The sequence below is a fragment of the Neomonachus schauinslandi genome, chromosome 14 (genome assembly GCF_002201575.2).
Source record: "Neomonachus schauinslandi chromosome 14, ASM220157v2, whole genome shotgun sequence".
NCBI classification, from domain to species: domain Eukaryota; kingdom Metazoa; phylum Chordata; class Mammalia; order Carnivora; family Phocidae; genus Neomonachus; species Neomonachus schauinslandi.
In genome coordinates, this window is record NC_058416.1 from 46711281 (window position 1) to 46728884 (window position 17604).

The 17604-nt window shown below is 36.1% G+C and overlaps 1 protein-coding gene across 1 annotated transcript in view; it reads left to right on the forward strand.

The window, feature by feature from the left end:
• OSBPL1A (oxysterol binding protein like 1A) overlaps positions 1–17604 on the forward strand; it is a 212774-nt gene that overhangs the window by 57860 nt on the left and 137310 nt on the right. The window contains exons 7-12 of the mRNA XM_021686066.2: positions 1256–1317; positions 1419–1463; positions 2671–2744; positions 2855–2918; positions 12450–12548; positions 13706–13828. Coding sequence (XP_021541741.1) covers positions 1256–1317; positions 1419–1463; positions 2671–2744; positions 2855–2918; positions 12450–12548; positions 13706–13828 — 467 coding nt within the window. The remainder of the gene's footprint in view (positions 1–1255; positions 1318–1418; positions 1464–2670; positions 2745–2854; positions 2919–12449; positions 12549–13705; positions 13829–17604) is intronic.

Sequence of the window (17604 nt, forward strand, 5' to 3'; positions counted from 1 at the left end):
ATGAACATAGGGGAAAGGAAGGAAAAATAAAAGTTAAAAACAGGGAGGTAAACTATAAGAGACTCAACTATAGAGAACAAACAGGGTTGCTGGAGGGGAGGTTGACAGGTAAATGGGCTAAATGGGTGATGGGCATTAAGGAGGGCACTTGTGATGAGCACTGGGTGTTGTATGTATGTAATGAATCACTAAATTCTCCTAAAACCAATACTACACTATATGTTAACTAACTTGAATTTAAATTTACAAACAAAGTAAGTTTATTTGATAGAATATATTACATTAAACCGAGTTCCAGTTAGGTATGTTACTTTGAAAGTGCCATTCTCTACTCCCAGGTTAGGAGATTACTTTTTTTTTTTTTTGGCTAGCTTGCTTCATACAGTGGCCTGCTCACTTCAGAACTCAAAAAAGTAACTTTAACAAATTCTGTTTTTGTTCAGCAAAACATCTAGTGCTCGCATGTATAACGTTACAAAAGTTCCCATAATGCCTTACTGGTTTCATTCTCCATTATCACTTTTTTCTTTTGTCCTCAATTGTGGACCATCACGCTCTTAGCTTGTGAGCTTTCTCTGCTACCTGTTCTCTGGTGAAGCAGCTTAAGAGTGGCTATGGTAGGCCAAGTAATGGCTCCCTTAAAGATGTGATTAGTTAAGTATCTTGAGATAGGGAGATAATCCTGAGCTATCCAGGTGGGCCCCATGTAATCACAGTTGTCCTTACTGGGAGGATGGCAGCCACGGTTGCAGTGATGTGCTTTGAAGATGGGACCACAAATCAACAGATGGCTTCCAGAAACTAGATAGGGGCAAGGAAATAGATTGTCCCCTAGAGCCTCCAGAACGGGTGAGACCCCATCTACACCTTGATTTTGGCTCCAGTGAAACTGATTTTGGACTTCTGAGCTCCCCAACTATAGAAGAATTCGTTTGTACTGTTTGAAGCCACTAAGTTTATGGTACTTTGCTATAGCAGTAATGGGAAGCTAATGCAATGATTTTAAAATAAGATGACTTGAAGGATCACAGAACCTCTACAGAGTGTTCTAAAGTTAATCTTGCTTGCTGGCTTAATAGTTAGCTACCAAAATGGGGGCCAGAAAGAGTTGAGATGGCAGCTTCAGGTGGGTAACTTGGGAGGAGAAGAAAAAGCTGTGGTTGTTGGAATAATTAAAGAATATTATGTGCTGTAGTAGCATCTGTTTTATATACAATTAAGCTCTTGATTTCTTTCTTTCCTTGTTTTTACACAGATCAGAAACCCCTTGACCTTGCCCAGGGTGCTGAAATGAAACACATTCTTATCGGTAATAAGGTATGTAGTAACGGACTACTTCCATATGATCCTTTTTAGAAAAAGATTTTGAATTCTTGAAATATATAGATGGCATTTTTTATGAGAACATTTTTTAACAGGTTGTCTACAAAGTGTTGAAACGATATGAAGGCCCTCTCTGGAAGGTAGGCTGGGATATTTTATTTATAAAACTGGAAAGAATTCTCAGGTGCTCCATTTTTGTTAAAATAATAATTTAAAGGGTGCCTGGTGGCTCAGTCAGTTGGGCGTCTGCCTTAGGCTTGGATCATGGTCCCGGGGTCCTGGGATCGAGTCCGGCATCAGGCTCCCTGCTCAGCAGGAGTCTGCTTCTCCATCTGCCCCTCCCCCTGCTTGTGCTCTCGCTCTCATGCTCACTCTCATATAAAATTTTTTAAAAATTTAAAAATTATTTCTGACTTAATCTTTCTTGGATCTGACAACATTAACCATTTTCTGTAGTGCTGGAATTCATTAGGCTTCCATTTATTGTAGCAATTGCTGTCCTTTGTGTTGATGGTCTGACACTTTTAGGTGACAAGCTTATACAGAACAGAGTGGGAGAACATATTTTTTTCCTTAATCAGAGAATTACAATGTTTTTTGTTATGAATATTGAAGTAGGGAGGACTTATTAGGAAATTTAATACTTGAATTGTCACAGCACACATATAAAATCTGGTTCTAAAAATTCACATTGGAGTTGTTATTTTCTAGAATTATTTTAGAGCATGCATTTTCTTTTGCACTTGCAAGCACTCCCTCTATATATTTATGCACAAGTATGTTTATATTGTATAAAATCAGAATACTCTTTATTTAGTGTTTCATTCCAGACTTTGAAGTCCACAATTGAAAATCTTCCCATAATACCCCTGAACAATATTGTCAGAACTATAAGCAGTGTTCATTGTTGGTCTTATTGGTATGGCATTTCTTCTATTCCTGTCCCTCTGTAGTGATAAAACGTTTTCATTACTGCACTGAGTACCTTAGTTCATGTTTGATACTTTTTAAAAATTTTTTTAAACTTTTTAAAAGATTTTATTTATTTGATAGAGCACAAGCAAGGGGGAGCAACAAGCAGAGAGAGAGGGAGAAGCAGGCTCCCTGCTGAGCAAGGAGCCCAATGCGGGGCTTGATCGCAGGACCCTGAGATCATAACCTGAGCCAAAGGCAGACTCTTAACCAACTGAGCCACCCAGGAGCCCCCATATTTGATCATTTTTTAATGTTCAATAGTACTATCTAGATGAAAGACAACGATAGAACTGTCATAACGTACTTTTTATCAGTCAGGTATTTGAATCTAGATGTGTCAGCTTGGAAAATCTTTGCCAATTTTTCCCTTAGAGTTCAAGATTTTTTGGCTGGAGGTTATTCTGGGTAGTGTTAGAACATGGAGTCCTTTCATGGTATAGGAAACAGTAAGTATTATCCTGATACTTATTAAATTTCATTATCTAAATTTTGAAAGATTGAAAGTTTCACTTACCTCTCTTCCTTTTGTCTTGATAATTTAATATTTATTTTGAAGGCCTGATGCAGTCCGTAATATTTATCGCCAGGGATGCAAGCACCTAACTCAAGCAGTATGCACGGTAGGATGACACATGCATCTTTTGCTCAAACCATGAAATTAGTTTTGCAAGTGATTGACCCAAATTATTTTTATAAAGCTGCCTTGTAAAATCTTGGGGGTAGAAGGCATTTGTACATGTTTTTACTTGAGAACAAGTAAAATTGTGGAATATCTGTTTTAAAAATATAATCAATTTTTATTTCCACATGTTGTGGATGAGAGCTGAGTTACCTGAAAACATAAAGAGCCTTTGACATTTTTGTATGTGTATGTATGTATATTCACATTATGTGCATGTGTATATATACACAGATGTATGTATGTCGTACATATATCTGTGTATTTATACGTGGGTAAATAGGGATAATGAAAGTCTTTCTGGTTTTAAAATTTAAAGCCTGCATCAAAATTGGGATTCTTGGGTTTTCTAGGTTCACTGTTTATACTTTTACTAACCAGGAGAAAAAAGGAGTTTCTTCTCTTTAGAGATTAGTCTAAGACTGGAGCCTAGACGTGCTTTCTTATTTCCTACTTCCCATCCTTTAGAGTTGTCAACATGTTGCGGCAGTCCATCTGCTCTTTAGAGCATGGCACCTTCCTTTCTCAGGGCAAACACCCCCAGAAGACCAGGTGTTCCCCTTGGGGAGTCACAGATGTGGCCCATTCCCCAGCAGTACCACCTAATTACACAGCCGGCCCCTCAGTGTCCTCCCACCCTGTGCTCCTTACACAGTGGACCAGAGGGCCAGGGTCCTCTCTCTCATCTTACCTGTGTCATCTTGTTTTCTCTTTCAGTGCAATCCTGGCCATTCTCTTCTGTTCCTGCCGTAGACACATCTACTTAATACCAAGCTTTTTCCTCAGTTGGCCCTTTATCTCATTCTTGTCTGCCTTAAATCGAAAAACAAACAAGTTGCTCCACTTGCCCTTTTAAAATTTCTTGCTCTTTAACTTCTGTGGAATTGGTTAGCTCCTGCTGTGTTAGCCCTCACCTTGTTTCATAATTTGTGTTTCTTCTGTAAACGTCTGCTTAAAGCTTACATTTAGGAGTCACATATCAACACAAGCTACTGAGCATTCACTGTGTGATGGCTGTAAAGCACTCTGTTTACTTTGTAGTTTCTTGAGGTAGAAGCTTAGGTTATTGACTTGAGATCTTTTCCTAATATGAGTGCTCCAGCTGTCAGTTTCTTAGTTTTCTTCATTGTGCAGTTGCAGCTACCAGCACATTCATTTCCAGAACTCGTGATCTTCCCGAACTAAAACTCCATGCCCTTCGGTCACTAGTTCCACTCCTCTCTATTCCCAGGCCCTGGCTGTCCCCACTCTACATTCTGTTTCTAGGAATTTGACCTTGCTAGGTACCTCGGATAAGTAGAAAGAGGCAATATTTGTCCTTCTGTGACTGGCTTATTTCACTTAGTATAATACCCTCAAGGTTCATCCATGTTACAGCATGGGTCACAATTTCTTTCCTTTTTGAAAAAATTTAGTTGTGGTAAAAAAGCACATAACGTAAAATTTACTATTTTAACCATTTTTAAGGGTACAATTCAGTAGCTTGTACTGTATTTACTTTGTTGTGCACCAGATCTCTGGAACTTTCATCTAGCAAAAGTGGAACCGTATCCATTGAGCAACTAACTGCCTATTTCCCCAACCCCCAGTGCCTCTCAAACCATTGTTTTGATGTTTTGTTTCTAGGAGTTTGACTACTTTAGACACCTCTTCCAAGTGGAATCATACAGTATATGTCTTTTTATGACTGCCTTAGTTCACTTAGTCTGATATCCTCAAGATTCATCCATGCTGTAATATGTGACAAGATTTCTTTTTTAAGGCTAAATAATATTCCATTGTAGGTATAGACCACATTTCTTTACGCATTCGTCAGTGGGTATTTGAATTGCTTCCACCTCTTGGTGATTGTGAATAATGATGCAGTGAACGCAGATGTACAAATATCTCTTCAAGATCCTGCTTTCAATTCTTTTGGATATAGACCTAGAAGTGGAATTGCTGAATGATGTGGTAGTTCTATTTTTAACTTTTTGAGGAATTTCCCTGCTGTTCTCTATAGCAGCTGCCCCATTTTATGTTCACACCAACAGTGTGCAAGGGTTCCAGTTTCACTTTCTCCATATCCTCATCAGCACTTCTTTCCTTTTTTTTTTTTTTTTTTTAATATTGAGCATCTAATGAGTGTGAGGTGGTATCTAATTGCAGCTTGATTTGCATTTCTGTAATGACTGGTGATGTTGAGGATCTTCTCAAGTGCTTCTTGGGTATCATATATTGTTTTTGGAGAAATAATCTCTTTTAAGTCCTTTGCCCATTTTTTAACTGGCCTGTTTGGCTTTTTGTTGGTGTTGAGTTGTAGGAATTCTTTGTATATTCTGGATATTAACCCTTATCAGTATATGATTTGCAAATATTTTCTCCCATTCTGTGGGTTGTCTTTACACTCTGTTGATAGTGCCCTTTGATAGAAGTTTTTAATTTTGATACAGTCCAATTTATCTCTTTTTTCTTTTGTCACTTGTGCTTTTGGTGTTATGTCCAAGAAATCATTGCCAAGTCCACTGCTTTGAAGTTTTACCCTTATGTTTCCTTATGAATTTTATAGTTTAAGCTCTGATGTGTAGGAAAGATTTCTCCTGAGGCCTTTCTCTTTGGTTTGCAGATAGCTGCCTTCTTGCAGCTCTCTCATGGCTTTTCTTTGTGTGCAAGCATCCCTGGCTTCTCTTCCTCTTATTAAGGATACCAGTCTTACTGAATTAGGGCCCCACTCTTGTGATCTCATTTAATCTTAATTTCCTCTTTAAAGGCCCTATTTACAAATAGTCTCATTGAGGGTTGAGGCTTCCACATATGAATTTGGGAAGGACACAGTTTAGTCCATAACAATCACTATAGTCACTCCAGCTCTCATATGGGTACTGTTTGCTTTGTATACCTTTTTCCATTCTTTTGCTTTCAGCCTATTTATGTGTGTCAATCTAAAGTCTCTTACAGAGAGCATACAGTTGTATCAGGTATTTTTTTTTTTTTTTAAGATTTTATTTATTTATTTGACAGAGAGAGATACAGCGAGAGAGGGAACACAAGCAGGGGGAGTGGGAGAGGGAGAAGCAGGCTTCCCACCGAGCAGGGAGCCCGATGCGGGGCTCGATCCCAGGACTCTGGGATCATGACCTGAGCCGAAGGCAGACGCTTAACGACTGAGCCACCCAGGCACCCCAGTATCTGGTATTTTTATCCAGTTTGACAACCTCTGCCTTGTGATAGGAATGTTTAATGAGGGGCGCCTGGCTGGATTATTCAGTGGAGAGTGTGACTTTTGGTCTAGGGGTTGTGAGTTTGAGCCCCATGTTGGGTATAGGGATTACTTAAAAGTAAAATCTTAAAGTGTTTAATGAATTTGTACTTAATATTGTTATTGATATGGTTGGATTTCTGTCTGCCATTTTGCTGTTTCTATATTCATTTTGTTCTTTGTTCTCTCTCTTCTACATAAGATACGTATGTCTCATATACAATTTCCTTTTGTTTGTATTTTACTATATTTTAAAGTTACTTCTTAGTGGTTGGTCGAGGTATTATAATAGGCATCTTAATCTATGACAAACTACTACTTCCTTCCATACTTATTATGCTTTAATATAGTTCCACTTCCTACCCTTTTGTGTTATTGTTATATGTATCATGACTCTACATGTTTAAAAACTCAATGATACAGTGTTATAGCTATTGCTTTATACAGTTTTATAGGTTTTAAAATATTTTTATTGAACTATAATTCACATCGTATACAGTTCACGCACTTGAAATGATTCAGTAATTTTTTTGTATGGTCAGAGACTTGTGCTGACCGTGTGGAGACCACAATCCATTTTAGATCCATTTCCATAATTCTACAAGGAAACTTCATACCCATTAGCAATCATACCCCATTCCTGTCAGTACCACCCCCTTCTAGCCCTAGGCAGCCATTAATATCTGTCTCTATAAATTTGCCTATTCTGGACATTTCATATAAATGGACTCATATAATATGTGGCCTTTTGTTTCTGGATTCTTTTGCTTAGCATAATGTTTTCAAGGCTCATCCATATTGTAGCAAGTTATCATTACTTCAGTCCTTTTATGGCTAAATAATAATCCATTATATGGATAGACAGTACTTATTCATTCATCAGTTAATGAATATTTGGGTTGTTTCTACATTTGTCTCAGTGCATATTTGGGGTCATTTCCTTGCTCTGATACAGCTCCATTCCTTCCTTTATCCTCTATCCTATCACTGTCATATACATTACACCTCAGTATGTTACAAGCTCAACCATACAATTTTATAGTTGTGTAAATCACTTTAAATTATTTGAGAAGAGAAAATATATATTATATTAGAATTACCTATGCAATTAACTTGTCCAGTTCGCCCCCCCCACCTTTGGTGTCACTTTCTTTTGGTCTAAAGAACTTTTTTTTTTTTACTCTTTTGTTAGGTATATCTAATGAATTGTCTGAGTCTTTTTTTATTTGGGGGTGTATTTTGCCTTCATTTTAGAACAATAGTTTCATAAGACAGAAATTTTCTTTCAGCACTTTAAATATGTCATCCCCTTACCTCTATTCTTCATTGTTTTTGATGCAAAGTCAGCTGTTAATTTTACTGTGCTTCCCCTGTATTTGATGAGTCCTTTTTCTCATTACTTTCAATATTTTCTGGTTTTGGCTGTCAATAGTTTGACTAAGATGTGTCTAGGTATAAATCTCTCTGGATTTATCATAGTGGAGTTTATTGAACTTTTTGAATATGTAATATTTTCATTGAACTTGGGAAATTTTCACCCATTATTTCTTTTTATTTAAAATATTTTTTTTATAAAGATTTTATTTATTTGACAGAGAGATAGAGAGCACAAGTAGGCAGAGAGGCAGGCAGAGGGAGAGGGAGAAGCAGACTCTCCACCGAGCAGGGAGCCCGACGTGGGGCTCGATCCCAGGACCCTGGGATCATGACCTGAGCTGAAGGCAGCTGCTTAACCGACTGAGCCACCCAGGTGCCCCTCACCCATTATTTCTTTAAATATTTTTTTTCAGCTTTTTTCTGTCCTTTGTGACTTTGTTGGTACACATGATAATGCCCTGCCATGATTTTTTTCTTCCCTTCGATTTCAGATTATCTTGAGTGAATTTTTCATTACAGTTCTTGTAATTTTCACATCCAGAATTTCCATTTGGTTCTTTTTCATAACTTGCATCTTTTTATTGATATTTTCTATTTGATGGGTTATTATCATTATGCTTTCTTTTAGTTCTTTACATATGATTTACTTTAGTTTTTGAACATTTTTCTGAGAGCTTTTTAAATGTCTGGCTCATTTTCCAGTTTGTTGCTTGGCTGAATATATTTAGGCTTCATGTTCTGTGATGGCTTTTCCTGATTGTTGGCTACCAAGATTGCTGTTGTTTTGAGAAAGCCCTGGACTTGGAATTTTCAGGGCCCTATTCTAAATAAAGTCAGCCCCAGTATTTAAAGCTTGCTCCATCATGATGCAGTTTGCCACAGAGTAAGGAGGAGGGGGGAATGGAGCAGACTCAGCTAAAACAACATCCAGTGTTCTTACTGAGAGATTCAGTAGATTTTTCTTGAATAAATGCTTTTCAATATGTTGAATGTCTTTCATCAATTTTCAGTGTTGGGGAATGGTTGTTTTGATTGGGATTGCATTAAATATATAGATTTACTTGGGGAGGATTGTTACTTTAACCACATCAAGACCTCTAAGCTATGAACATTGTATCTCTCCTTTATTGAAATCTTCTTTAATTTCCTCTTATAACGTTTTTGTTAAATTTATGCTTATGTGTTTATTTTTTAAAGCTATATTATGGACATGAAATTTTCATTTTCTATTTTTTGCTGCTATTATGTATAAATTTAAAAAAAATTTTTTTTATTCTTATGTTAATCCCCATACATTACATCATTAGTTTTAGATGCTATTATATATAAATTTGTTTTGAGTCCTGTAGCCTTGCTAAAATCACTTAATAGTTTTGGTAGCTTTTTTGCAGATTTCTCAGGGTCTCCTACATGCACAATCATGTTGTCTGCAAAAAAAGATAGTTCTATTTCTCTACAATTCATATGCCTTTTCTTTTTTATCCTTTATTGTACTTGATAGGGCCTCCAGTACAACTTTAAATAGAATTGGTGAGAGCCAGCATTCTTGTTTTGTTTGTTGTGTTAGGTACAAAGCATTGAGCCTTTCATTATTGAGTTATTAGTTGTAAATTTTTCATAGATGCCCTTAATTTGCTTTAAGAAGTTATTTTCATTTCCTAATTTACTGAGAGCCCTTACCATGAGAATCTGTTGATTTTTATTAAATACTTTTTGCATATTATTGAAATGATCATAGGGTTTTACCCATTTTAATATGGTTAATTACACTGTTAGATCTTAGGGTGTTAATAAACCAGTCATATTGCTGGGATAAATTTCAGTTGGTCATGATACATTATTTTAATAAATTGTTTGCTAATATTTTGTTAAGGATTTTTTGCTTCTGTGTTCCTGATGGATATTGGTTTATATTTCTCTCTTGATACATTTTGTGTGGTTTTGGAATCTGAGAAATACTGGTCTCATATAATGAATTAGAAAATATTTCTTTTCAGTTTCTTGGAAGAGTTTTTGTAGGATTAGGTTTATTTGTTTCCTAAATGCTGATATAATTCATGGGCCAGAAGGTGGGGGTTTTTTGTTTTTTTGTTTTTTATGGGAAGGATAGTGATTACAAATTTGTTCAGTTGCTAAGGGCTAGTTCAAATTCTCTATTTCTTCTTGGGTTGGTGTTTGTAATTTTTACCTTTCAAAAAATTTCCCTTAGGTTATCAAACTTTTTGTTATAGTCCCTTATTATGTTTTTAATGTTTGTATGATAGGTGGTGTTGTGCCTTCTTTCATTTTTTTTATATTGGTAATTTGTGTCTCTTTTTTTCTTCCCTAGATTAATCTGGCTAGCAGTTTATCAATTTTATTGATCTTTTCAAAGAACTAGTTCTTGATTTTTTTTTTGAAATTTTTTTGTTTTTCTATTTTCTATTTTTGTTCTTTTTAAGAAATTTCTCTATGCTTTGGGTTTAATTTGCTTTTTTAATAGTTTCTCAAGGTCAAAGCTTATTGATTAAGGCCTATCTTCTTTACTAATACAGCCATTTAAAGCTATACTTTTACCTTTGTAACTGTTTTAGTTTCATGCTGCTAATTTTGGTATGTTTTCATTATAATGTAGTTCAAAATATTGTCTAATTTCTACTAGAAACTAATAGAAATTTCTATTAATAGAAGTTGTCTTTGAACCAATGAATACTTATAGGTGTGTTTAATTTCCAAGTAATTGGGGTTTTTATGATCTGTTACTGATTTATAATTTAATTTCATTTTGGTCATTGAATGTATCCTATATGATTTCTGTCTTTTCAAGTGTATTGAGACTTGCTTGATGGCTCTATGTGTGGATTATCCCAGGAAACACACTTGAAGATAATGTGTATTTCACTATTGTTGGGTTTAGAGTCCTATAAATATTCAGTCATGGTGGTTGATAGTGTTGTTCAGATCTGTGTTTTTGCTGATTTTTGGCTAATTGTATCAATTGCCGAGAGGGCTATCAAAATAACCAACTATGCTTGTGGAATTGTTCATTTCTCAGTTATTGAACACATACATACCAATGATGTTGTCTTCCTGAATAATTGACCCTTTTCTTATTATATGGTGGCCCACTTTATCTCTTGTAATATATTTACTTTGGAAATCTATTTTGCCCAATATTATACAACCACTCAGGCCTTCTTATGCTTATTGTTTGCATGGTATCTCTTTTTCTCTCCATTTCCTTTTAACCTGTATATCTTTATTTTCTATCTGTGTAGATAGTATCTATTTGGGTCCCTATTAACCATTCTGAAAAATCTGCCTTTTAATTAGACTTCTTTTGAGAATATGTTCCACTTTCTTCTTCATATATCAGGTAATTTTGGATTGTATCCTTAATATTATGAATGTTAAGTCCTGGGGATTCTGGGTTCTGTTATTTTTCTCTGTTAAATGACCTGTTTTAGCAGGTCATTTTCTTGGCTGGGTTTAGGTTGTAAACTCTGTTTCTTGGGTGGCAGCTCTGGTGTGCATTTCGAAAGGTTGTATTTAAGAGACTGTTCTGAATCCTTTCTCAGCCTCAATTAGACATGTGAACAGACATAGTTTGGGGATCTCTTCTCTTTTTCCCTTGGAGGATTACCCCCACTCTTTAGTATTTCTGGATCCCTGGCTTTCCTTTATTAATTCTCAAAGACAGAAAGACTGTGGGTTTTTCCATGTGTGCCCGTGCTGCTTTCGTGTCACCCTGTGGACTGTATGTCCCAGTTGAAAAACCTTGGGGTGGGAGCTTATTTGCATAGTTACTTATTTCCTTTCCTCCTAGAACATGTGCATTCCCCATGAGAGTCTGTCAACTTTTGTTCACTCTCCAGTTCCTTAAGGCAGTTGCTTTTTTTTTTTTTAAGATTTTATTCATCCATTTTGAGAGAGCGAGCGCATTTGAGTGTGCATGAGCAGGGGGAGGGGCAGAGGGACAGAAAGAATCCCAAGCAGACTCCATACCCACCGCAGAGCTCAATCTCACAACCCCAAGATCACAACCCAAGCTGAAATCAAGAGTCAGATACCCAAATAACGCAGCCTCCCCACCCCCGCCCCCAGCAGTTGCTTTTTATAGTTGTTTCCTGCAAGGAGGAGGGTGGTACTCTTGTAGGGCCTTGAAGTAGAAGTCTGTCTTTTTCCATTCCTTTTTTTTTTTTTTTAAGACTTTATTTATTAGAGTGCGAGCAAGAGAGCACAAGCAGAGGGAACAACAGAGGGAGAGGGAGAAGCAGACTCCCCACTGAGCAGGGAGCCCAATGTGGGGCTTGATCTCAGGACCCTGAAATCATGACCTGAGCCGAAGGCAGCCGCTTAACCGACTGAGCCACCCAGACACCCCTATCTTTTTCCATTCTTAAATCCCCTCACTTTCCAAACTTATATTTCAATGAGACACAATTTTTTTATCCTCTTTTCCTTTCCCCCTTCTTTATCAATCTCATATGTACTTACTCTTTTACACTCAGTTCAAATGTTTTGTACATTCAGCTCAAAAGGTTCTGGAGAATGGTATGAATAAGAAATTGGAGCTGTGGTATTTAAAGAATTTTATAGCCCAAGTGCATGCTAAGTTATTAAACATAAAAGACAAAACTAAAACTACATACCTAATGGACTATTCGTATTTACTTTGAGTAACTACAAATATGAAAGCCAGATGTTAGCTGCAATGCATGTGATATTCCCAATGTATCAATGTTCACGTGGGTAAAATTAAGCTATGTTAATACTGTTACGTGTTGTATGTACTGTTATATGTGTGTGTGTATATATATATATATCCTATTTTATGTGCATGAATGATATTGTCTTACTGACTTCTTTACATCCAAGGTAAAATCCACTGATAGCTGCCTCTTCTTTATTAAATGCTTCGATGACACTATTCATGGCTTCAGGGTTCCTAAGAATAGCCTTCAACAGTCAAGAGAGGTAATTTTATGGATTCATTTATCTTTCATAAAACTTAACATTTAAAAACAAAAAATATAAGATCAATTCAGTATTAACATCTAAAATCTTGTTGGCTGGACCTTTTTAATGGGGGCAATTATATGAAGCTTGAAATTTGGCTTATGAATTAATTTCTTTATTAACATGTACCTGCAGATATTTTCTGTTCATAATTATCTTTATTATTTTGATTTTGTGAATCATTTTTGGAAAAAATTCTGAATATGTAGTCTGCCTCTTCATTTATAGGTACAGAAACTGAAGCCAGTAAGATTGAAGTGCTCTCTCAAGGTCACACAGCTTACAAGTGACAAAACCTGGCTTCAGCTTAGGTGTTCTGATTTATTACAGTATAACCTCAGTCTTCCTTTGTGGTAAATTGAACAACAGCAGCAAGGAAGAAAATTGGGGTTGATGTGACAGAAATTCACAGTGCAGTTATTTAATGGAGACTCCATATTCCTTTAGGTCAAAGGAGTATTTATAGACCTGTCTTGTTTTTTCGTAAATTATGTAAGGGGTTAAAAGAATCTATTTTTCAAAGTGGTTAACTTTGGCCCTGCAAAGAACCCTAGACGATCTAAACTGCTGATGCTCTGACTGTATCATAAAGGGGTAAAATTTGACCTTGAGTAATGCTGTAAAAAATAAGGAGGAAGTAACACAGATATTTTTAGGGAAAATATTCTTTTTGTGAAATCACTGATATTTTAAAAACATTAGTAAAAGCTAAAGCATCAAGGCAATTTTTGGCTTTCTTATAACTTGATTACAAGTTAGTAAAATAGTATTTCTGGATATATTAGTATATAATAGCATATCCAACAGTATTGAGAATCTATAATTTTAAGTGAAAAAATTTCCACCCATTACTCAGCTTTTATAATGTGTGTTTTAATATTATTGAATATGTAAACTTATAGATGATTTTTTTTAAAGTATTAGGAAATTTTTTTATCCAGAAATGTCATGGACCTGCATCATTCTTTTGTTGTTGGTTGGTTTGGGTTTCTTTTGTTTTTCTGAGCCTTTAATATTTTCTCCATGTAAATTTTATGCTTTCTAAATTGTTGCCGTATTATCTCTTTTGAGTAAAAATGCATTTTACTTTTATTTAAATTCTTGGATTATTTCAGGACTGGCTGGAAGCAATAGAAGATCATTCTGCTTATAGCACTCACTACTGTTCCCAGGACCAGCTGACTGATGACGAAGAGGAAGATGCAATTTCAGCTGTAGACTTGAAGGAATCCTTAGAGGTATGTAGAAAAACCAAACCTGACTTTTATAGCTAACTCTGTCACCGAGAATTTTTTTTTTTATCGTGAGGTTTTGAAATTAAGAAATTTGACAGCAGTGGAGATAATATTGCTCTTTATCCAGTACTATTTTATGCTATTTATAGTTTGTTATGATACTATCAAATGGCTCTGTAGATAATGCTGTAAAGATACTAACCTGTGCCCATATGTATCTTTTTTGGTTAAAATTTTTCCATTGCTGTGATCAGATTGTCATTCTGTTTGAAAACTGCCAGTAGGGGGAGCATGCAGAGCTTGACTTGCTGCCCTTTATGACTTCACTGCATATTTCAGAGTTTAAATAATGCAACCATAGTGATACCTTTCCTGGCTGGTAGTTTCATTTAAAACCACTTGTAATCTGTAACTTCATTGATTAGAGGTAAGATAAAGCGTCAGTAATAAAAGGATAGGCCTGTATCTGAAGTGATGTCAGTGTCTTAGCCATAGAGAAATATCAGCATGTGTTATTGAAATGAAATAGGTATTTTTTTCTGGGCATCAGTTTTCTGGCCGTGCCTTTTAAATGGGAATTGGGTTTGGAAGAATTAGAACTACAAAAGGATGATGGAGTTTCACTCCAAATAATTATGTCAGGATATATCAATTTGCCTACTAAATTTAATCTTTTTTTTTTTAATTAAATGAACTGGATGCAGGATTTGAATGTTTCTAAATTAACAACTTTAATGAAGTTAAGTTTGCTAATACCTAAGGAGTTTTATTGATGTAAGGACCTGTAAACTTAGAAAGAGATTTTGGCTCTTTCGGTCCCTAATCCTATTTTATGATGGAACGTTAAATTTGAGCTCTTCCATGTTTTGTTGAAGACATTGCCAGAATTTATTGACATTCACTTTACCAGTGCTACTTCTATTTTTTTTAAAGCCTAATGTGTAGTGTGACAACCATAAACATAATTTTCAGATCTGTGAACTTTGCAAAAATAACATCTACCAGAGCATCTAAATAACATTAAACTGTTTGGGTAAAAAAGAAGGTTTACATATCTATGGCCAGAATCATGTTAAACAAGTAAAAAACAAAAAAAAACCAAACCCAAAACTGTGCTAAATATTTTAACTTTTTGTCAGGATTCCCTATGTGAAAAGAAGTCCTTTCCTATTTATCCTCAGAATAAGGTAAATGATAAAACCTGGAAGGACTTACAAAGCATACCAATCTTTCCTAGGATTATGGTAATTTTAAGACATTTTTAATGGAAGCTACAGGTAAAAGCGGACTAACTTGCATATCATTAAAAAAATCTTTCTTGAAAAAAATGTTTCTTTGGCATAGTTTTCAGTTTTTCATGTTATTAACTTCCACTATACCTTTTATTTTATTCACTTGAATATCATGCTCTTATGTTAACTTTAAAACCATTAAGTTTTTGCCTTCTAGATTTTTATAGCACCTGAAGTTGGGGAGAGTTACAGCAGTGTTTAGCCTTTCATGTTTTGCAGGTTACAAACATATTTCTGTCCAACAGAATTTGAATGCTAATTCTGTGAATCTTGACTCTATCTCAACTCCTGAAGTTTGGTCCAAAAATAGGTTAAAATCTGAAATGAGCTGTTAAGTTTGTTGAATTGTAGCTTGTGGTAGACTGGCTCCAGAATGCCTTTGATCATTGGATTCTTAAGTTGTAAGGATATTCTGGGACCTATTTGTGAAATGAGATCTATTCTAGATGTTTATAGACTTTCTAAAGGAAATTAGGAACTCTAGGATTAAAATACTCTAAAGCCATCTGAATCGACATAAAACTAACCTTATTTCCTCAACATGGTTTTGGACAAGACATTATGGGGGAAAAATGTCCACACTGAAAAAGTGACCAGGTTATGTGATGTTTTTGGTCTCATTTTATCTCCACCCAAAATGAGGACCCCCAAAAAATTGAAAACAGTATTTCTCTTATCTCTCTGTCACTGCCCTAAGGTTAGGTCTCCAGAGAGAAAAGTATAAGACAAATCATAGAAATACTGGCCTTATGGTTGTTGCCTTAATGACAACTTGAAATATTTTAAATATAAAAATGGGAAGACAAATTCAAGCACAGTGTTGGTGTAGAAATGCTGTCCAATACGATAGCTACTAGACACATTTGGCTGTTTATACTTAAATTAGAATTAAGAATTCAACTCCTTTTAACTCAGCACAGTTCCAGGTGCTCAATAGTCACATGTGGCTACCACTCTGGACAGTACAGTGTAGAATGCTTCTGTCGTTGTAGAACGTACTATGGGACAAAACTGGGATAGGCTCTTAGATTTGGGGTGGCACAAGGAAAGTGGGGGTTTCATTTGTTGATGATATCTCGATTCTATAGGATCTGAACTCAATGTTACAAGGATTTAATGAGCGGAAGACACTAAATTGTGCTGATAGATATGTGAGAGATAATTGCCTTTTTCTCTCTATATCCTTTCATTTAATTTTTTAATTTTGTGTAAATATCTGTTGCAAAATAACACATTAAGATTACAGAGCAGGGCCATAATGATCCCCAGGTACCAAGAAGAATAAATGTGCTATGTATTGACTTAGACTGAGGGGAAATGGAATTGGGCTTGGGGTAGGGAGCCTTGGAGGTGAGACTTCGGGCACGAGTGCTTGCAGTCCTGGCTGTTTTCTGTAAAGAGGAATGTCATCAGGGTTCTATAATCTCTAAAAAGTTTATGTACAATAAAATGAATGCATTTTGTCCAATTTGACATGTTCTGACAAATGTATATACCCTTTGTAACCACCACTTCTCTCAAGATAGAGACATTTTGGGGCGCCTTGTGGCTCAGATGTTTAGGCATCTGCCTTCGGCTCAGGTCATGATCCCAGGGTCCTGGGATCGAGCCCCACATCGGGCTCCCTGCTCGGCGGGAAGCCTGCTTTTCCCTCTCCCACTCCCCCTGCTTGTGCTGTCTCGCTCTCTGTCAAATAAATAAAATCTTAAAAAAAAAAGTGAGTTTCCATTAAAAAAGAAAAAAGATACATTTTTATCACCTCAGATTTCCCTGGGGCCCCTTGCCAGGCAATGCACTTCACCTCCATCTCAGGCAATCACTGATCTGCTTTTTGTCATTATAGGTGGTATCAGTTTTGTCTTTTCTAGAATTGTATGTAATTGGAATCACACTGTATGTGCTCATTGGAACCTGTCTTCTTTCACTACGTGGTGTCAGTAGTTTGTCCCTTTTAATTGCTTGAGTAAGGCAGTCTGCTTCTGTTCTTACCAAATGTAGATTGTCTATAGCAAATAGCCTGGAATTTGACCTCTCCCCTACCCTATTCAGTCCTTCCTAGCCCTTGATAATACATTCTGAGCTGTTGTCCTAAGCCAGGGATAATAAAGTGGTTTAACATCAGCTTAAACAAAACAGCAAATTTCTGGGTGGGCAGAACTAGGAGCAGGAGGCCTGTGCTCTGAATGTGCTCAGCTGCTCACCCGGGTACCTCCTGCTCTCTGTTCTTGAATTCTGTGCCCAGACAACTTGGGTTTAAAATATCATCATGCTCGGGTATTAGGTCATTGCTTATAGTGGGATCCTATTTATGTAGAATAAAAAAAAAATTAAAACCTAAAAAGAATGCCTGACATAAGGGTGAATGGCTTAGAAGTTAAGAATGGGACACCATGCTGGGCTCTGCAAAGAACTCCTGAACATTAACCTTCCTAAATAGATTTCTAGGTTTTCCTAATATAACCAATAGCTGCTAAGGGGAAATTATAG